At 29.8% G+C, this 6,134-nt stretch overlaps 1 protein-coding gene across 1 annotated transcript in view; it reads right to left on the reverse strand.

Moving 5' to 3' along the window:
* The window catches only part of LOC106466737 (4-coumarate--CoA ligase 3-like), a 14,565-nt gene extending 8,880 nt beyond the window's left edge, over positions 1-5,685 (reverse strand). Inside the window, exons 1-3 of the mRNA XM_022395578.1 lie at positions 5,471-5,685; positions 3,529-3,736; positions 2,415-2,521 (exon numbers count right to left, since the gene is read on the reverse strand). Coding sequence (XP_022251286.1) covers positions 2,415-2,521; positions 3,529-3,736; positions 5,471-5,602 — 447 coding nt within the window. The 5' untranslated portion in view covers positions 5,603-5,685. The remainder of the gene's footprint in view (positions 1-2,414; positions 2,522-3,528; positions 3,737-5,470) is intronic.
* Positions 5,686-6,134: the final 449 nt, after the last annotated feature.

Here is a 6,134-nt window from a genome sequence, read left to right on the forward strand (position 1 = left end):
AACTCATAATTGTTAATTAATACATTTTCGATCTGGTAGAGTGTGCAGAATGTCATTCTAAGAAGAAATCTGGCGAGCTGCACCAAAACCGTGACGGCCTTACTATGGCCAGCGGAGAGGAGGAAGAAGGAATGGAAATATAACAATTATAGGAAATATTACAAGTGCTTATCTGTATACATATACTATTATATTATGACACATCTTCTTATATTTACATTGAATATATATGCATGCACCTGTACAACTTGAAAAAATGCACATGTCTGTATATACGTACGGCTATAGAATAATAATAAAAAAACTATAAAGCCTACATGTATATATAGATAAATAGATAGATATAAATACTAGTCAGTACGCATTGCATGTGCATGCATGTATAAAACTAATGCGGTTACAAAATTCTAGCTGTAAGCTAGAATTACATATGATAGAGTCAAAACAGGGATTTGTAGCTTGAGTAAATAATGTCCACACTATCTCTAGCCTTGTATGCTTATCTTGTTTACTATCCCTATTTGTTGGTTTTTAAATTCCCAATTTTTTATTTATCTTGTGTCTGAAATCTTAAGCTTTTTTATTTTTTATTTAAGCTATCTATCTTGTTTCTGTATTTTTTACGATCCCTATTCCCCTTTTTCAATTAACTATTTTTAATAATCTTGTGCTATTATGAATATAGTATTTATTATATTGAAAAAAAAAATACTAACATTTGGTTCACACATACTGGATACTAAATACTCATAAGTGCTTCTGAGTGAAAGTGAAAAAAGTGTGAATAACAATATGTCAACTACATTATATCTGTGCCAGTGCCGACGTCGTCTGTGGCCCAAATCATGGCTCTTCAGGCCGGCTAGGATATGACAAACACTCGTTATATTAACAACTTACATGACAACTGTTACCGTGTGAGGTGGATTAGTGGTTGGATGTTTTTGCAATTCGATATCACAACAGGAATTAGATTAAGGATTTTTAACACCATATTATTTATGTATTTTAACACCATATATTAATTAGTATTTTCTACAATCAACCTGCTCATTATTCAGAAAAAATGGCGACCCAGTAAGCTAGTCTTCTTGATAACATAAAGGCAAGAGTTGGTTACGGTGATTTTGCTAAAACACTTGTTTTTCATTCTGTTGTTGGGTATAAACAAAAGGTAACAGTTAAGTACTTTATTTTTATTAAAACTAACACGTAGTCCTTATGGTGCACGTAGAGTAGTTACAATAGTTTTATAAAATATATATTTGCTTCTGATAGTGAATACCGAGTAATCAGTTGGTTATAGTAATTTTGCTAAAAAAACTAATATTTGACCTTAACGGTGGGAATAAGAGGTTGAATAAAAATATAGGTTTAGTATTAAAACTAACAGATAACTCTACTGATGAGTACAGATGTAGGATAAGCTGTGGGTTGCAACAATTTTATTTAATGTAACCTTTGGTTTTAGTAGTGGTATGCTAAGATGTTATTGAAAGTAGTTTTACTAAAGCTAACATTCGATTATTATGGTTGTTATAGACGTAGGATAAAGAACTAAATTTATTCCGATGACAGTTATAGAGGTAATGGTTGAGAGATAGTTACAACAGATTTACTAAATTAATATGTGGTTTTAATGATGGTTATAGGTTTAAGGGTTGAGAGATGGTTACAATATATCTACTAAATTAATATGTGGCTCTAATGATGGTTATAGATTTAAGGGTTGAGAGATGGTTACAATAGATCTACTAAATTAATATGTGGTTCTAATGATGGTTATAGATTTAATGGTTGAGAGATAGTTACAACAGATCTACTAAATTAATATGCGGTTCTAATGGTGGTTATAGATTTAAGGGTTGAGAGATGGTTACAATAGATCTACTAAATTAATTTTTGTTTCTAATGGCGATTATAAAGATAATCGTCGAGATTTTTTTACAGCAACTTTACTAAACTAACATTTTGTTCTGATGATAGCTATAGAAATAAGGGCAAAGAGTTGGTTACAGTAGTTTTACGAAAAACAAACATTTGATTCTGATTATAGTTATACGAATAAGTGTAAAGAGATTATTACTGTAGTTTTACTAAAAACTAACATTTGATTCTGATGGTGAGTACAAAATTGGTTAAAGTAGTTTGTTTGGAAACTAGGATTGGGTTCATACACTGAATTGTGTAATAAGAGATAGAATTATTTACCGAAACTTTGACAACTTCTAAAATTGATCGTAAGTCGATATTTCTTTAGCCATTTTTAAATCTTACAAAAACTGAAGATTTTACGGATGTTTGTTTCGTTTCTTAATTTTATTAAAAATAAATTTAAAACAAGACATATGTAAACATAAGAGCAAATATATGTATTTTTGTTTGGTTTTATAATGTATATATTGTGTTTTTACCTGAAAATTTGGTAAATTTTTCGTCGCTTGTTTTGCTTTATCTAAATTCTTCTTCTCTACCAGCAGGTAAACAGAACTAGTTTGTTCCAACCTAAAGCGAAGTTCCTCTAATAAAAAAACAGCATGTTTCGTTAGTTTGGGCCATGTTCAGGGTAAGAATCGAACACTGAAATTTCATATATCAGACAAAGGTTTTTTACTAAGTAGCTGATTGCCAAAATAAATATAATATTATTTTTGTATTGAAATATTTAGAATAAACATGTGCGATAAAAACAACAGCACGAAAACATAAATATTTTCTAAATATCATCTAGGACTTATTCAGTTTCATGTTTTCCAGGAATTCCAGAAATGTATTAATGTAGTAACTTCCTCAATTATCTATTAATTATATGTATGAGTTATCTATATCTAAGGAGTGAATTAGGTTAGATGTGTATATTATTGAAAATTATCTATTAAACCCTCAAGTTATCGACCTTTTCTTATTCCGTTCACTACTTGTGAGGGTTAACATATTTCAGTACATTGATCAGTTTTCTATTTTTGACAGAAAATATTAGACGAAATCATTCGTTTTTATGTAAACTACGTGAGGTACCTCAGCAATAATTGGTGTTATTAACTGTTACAATTACGATATTTCTATTTAAATGTTATATGTGGTTGTGACTCCGATGTTATTAGAGACCCTAAAATAGACATATTCATACGAGTAAGAGCATTTTGGTGTAAGAATAGTTTGGAAAAATGTGTTTAAGATGCCCTTGGGATTCACAGTTCCAATAAGAAACTTTAGAATTAACTGTTGGTTTTGCACATGAATTAAACTTAATTACCTAAAGTAAACATTGTCTGTTCTTACAGTTCTGTAAATGGTTTTGTTAGAATAGCCAATAAATTGTTTCTTTGATTTTACTAGAACTAACCATTGTATTAACTAATATGTGTGGCTCACCAAGATGATTGACCATTTTAAACAAAATAATTCTCTAACAAACTAAAAGATTAAATCAAAAGTAACTGAAATTTCTAACTCATATATTGTACATAATTTAATTTAGATTCAACGCGGACAAGTTTGTTAAAAATGCTCAACAAACTAATGTACCTGCTTTATCCATGGGTTTTCCCAAAGTAATGATTGCTCCTGCATTCATTGCTCCTAATGCCGCGGCCGCATAATCAATGTTATTAGCGGTGCAAATGCAAAATACATCCCCTAGTTTTAGACCACGTCGTATGAGGGCGCTAGCAAATCGTCTGCTGCTCAGGAGGACATTTTGGGCAGTATAAAAACGAGATTTGTCGTGCGAAACCTGCAAATAAGGAAATTCGAGATTGTTAAAAACGCTTTTTAAGTGATTTTGAAAATTGAAAAACAAAGTTTACCTTATTAACATTGACATTTGAAAATAATAGCTGATCATAAATAGGACTTTTGTTTCAAGAGGCTCGATGAAGTTTCAGTGATAGTTGGTGGCCAAAACAGTGGTAATATTATAATTCTTCTTTTATCTGTAACTTTGTCAATTTTAAACAAGCAGACATTATTTCGCCATAGCTGTATTTATCTATTATTTCTTCACTTCAATATTATTAATTGTTATTTTTAAAGTATATTTTGATATACATATTATCATGTAAATGTATTATATTACTAAGGAGTTACTACGAGAAATAAAAAAACAAACCAAATATAATCTTAAATCCTTATAGCTGTAACAAAAACTTTGCTTGACGATTTTGTTCCTATCGGGAGAGAAAGTTAAAATTGCATCACATTGTGCAATTTTCTATTTTTGACAAAAACTATTGGACAAAATCGCTAGGTTACGGCAGTTTTTCTAATAAATCTTATAAAATACATTTTATTGGTTGGTGTAAGGCAAGGCTAAGCATTTTTATTAAAACTAACACTTACTTTATGATGCAAATAGATTAGTTACAGAAGTTTCATAAAATAAGTAATTGCTTCTAAGGGTAAATACAGAAGCAAAGTAAAAAGGTGGTTACAGTAGTCTTGGTTACTGGTATTAGTACTAGACCAACAATACTTTTTTAAGGCAAAACTACATGATGTGTTATCTTCATTCTACCCACCTCAAGGAATCGGATAGTAGCATTCGGAAACTTCCCATTGACTCAATGGGTACTTAACGATACTTAGAATTAAAATTTATATCTAAAAAGGCCAATTAATTCAATTTTCGACTTACAATTACAAAGGCAGATATAAAGACTAGTTGTTGTTCAAGAAGCAACTCGATAGAAGTGGACAACACTATTTTGTTGCTCTATTTCTTCGCCTTTTAAATTTTTCTCCAAAGAAATAGGTTATAATATATATATATATATATATATTTGTATATATATCATTTATTTGGATTTGAAAAATTTGTATTCTTAGTTAGTTCTAAAATATATATAGATGTAAAAGAAAAATATTTTATTGCTATAAAATATTATTATTTCTTTACTAACACTCTTCTGCTTAGATTGAAGTAAGGTCAAAATAAAATCACACAATATGCGATATCATGTCTTTTTTCACTATATTTGAGATTATGGTATATATATATATATATATAACACCACAAATCTTTCTTTTTCATATTTCTTCCCATCTAACAAATGATTTAAAAATTAGAGATCTATGATACTGTTTAGTTAAAGGAAGGAGGCGTTGAATTAGAACATTCTTTTTTTCTGTTCTCTTAAAAAGTCGGTAAATATAAATAAATCAAAACTGCTTCATTAGTTGAAATCAATATTTTATTTTCAGGACTTAAAATGAATTAAACTGGTTACAAATAAAAAACCCATTAAGTACGGTTATATCAAGAAAGAAATATATTTCGTGAGTTCTAAATAACATTTCATTTATAAAATTTGATAGAAATTTTTCTAAAGTTATACATTTGTACACTTATTTCTGTTAAAGCTCATTACATGAACGAAAGTGTTCTTTAACGAGTATTTTGTCTCTGACGTGAACGCAGTTTTCTCAAGTCAACAATGTGAATTAGTTGTAAGAAATATTGTAAGCTTACCACTAATAGTTTTTCATCGTATTTCTCTAATGCCATCGTGAAAAATTCTGTCACGGAAATGTTGGGTATATCAACTGCGGCCCGAGGAGAGCGAAGAATTTTGTCTTCTGATGCTAGACAATTAATATCCATTTTATATATTTTTAAAAACGCGCTGCTTATCTTTAGAAAAGAAGAAAAGTACACAAAGTTTTGTTTTATATAAACCAAATTCACGGCACGGAACGGCTGCGAAACGTTCGTTACGTGCTACTTCTTCAAGAAATGTGGAAAATGAATAATCAACTGTTACATATATATATGACGCAGACCACGTGAGATTTGAAGACTGTAAAGTAGGGTTGTCTATTGCTGACAACATGTGTCATTATAACCTACTTAAATACTTATATCTTTTTAACGTTTCGATCCAAAGTCCGAAACAAGCGACATCCAGCTTATGTTTTTACTTAGTTTTATAAGTGTCTTTCGAATCGGAAGTACAGATAAGTTTGATAGAATTTGAAGGAACCTGGCTATATAGTTGAATAAGTCTTGGACCGTATGCTTATTTCTTTGCTTTATAATTTAAGTTACTTACAGTTTTGTTTGCTTAGAATATTCGCACAAAGATAAACAAACTATCTGTGCTCTGGCAGTTTCTAAGTTCGAGGGTTAGATAAAA

This window comes from Limulus polyphemus, unplaced genomic scaffold, assembly GCF_000517525.1.
Source record: "Limulus polyphemus unplaced genomic scaffold, Limulus_polyphemus-2.1.2 Scaffold76, whole genome shotgun sequence".
NCBI lineage: Eukaryota > Metazoa > Arthropoda > Merostomata > Xiphosura > Limulidae > Limulus > Limulus polyphemus.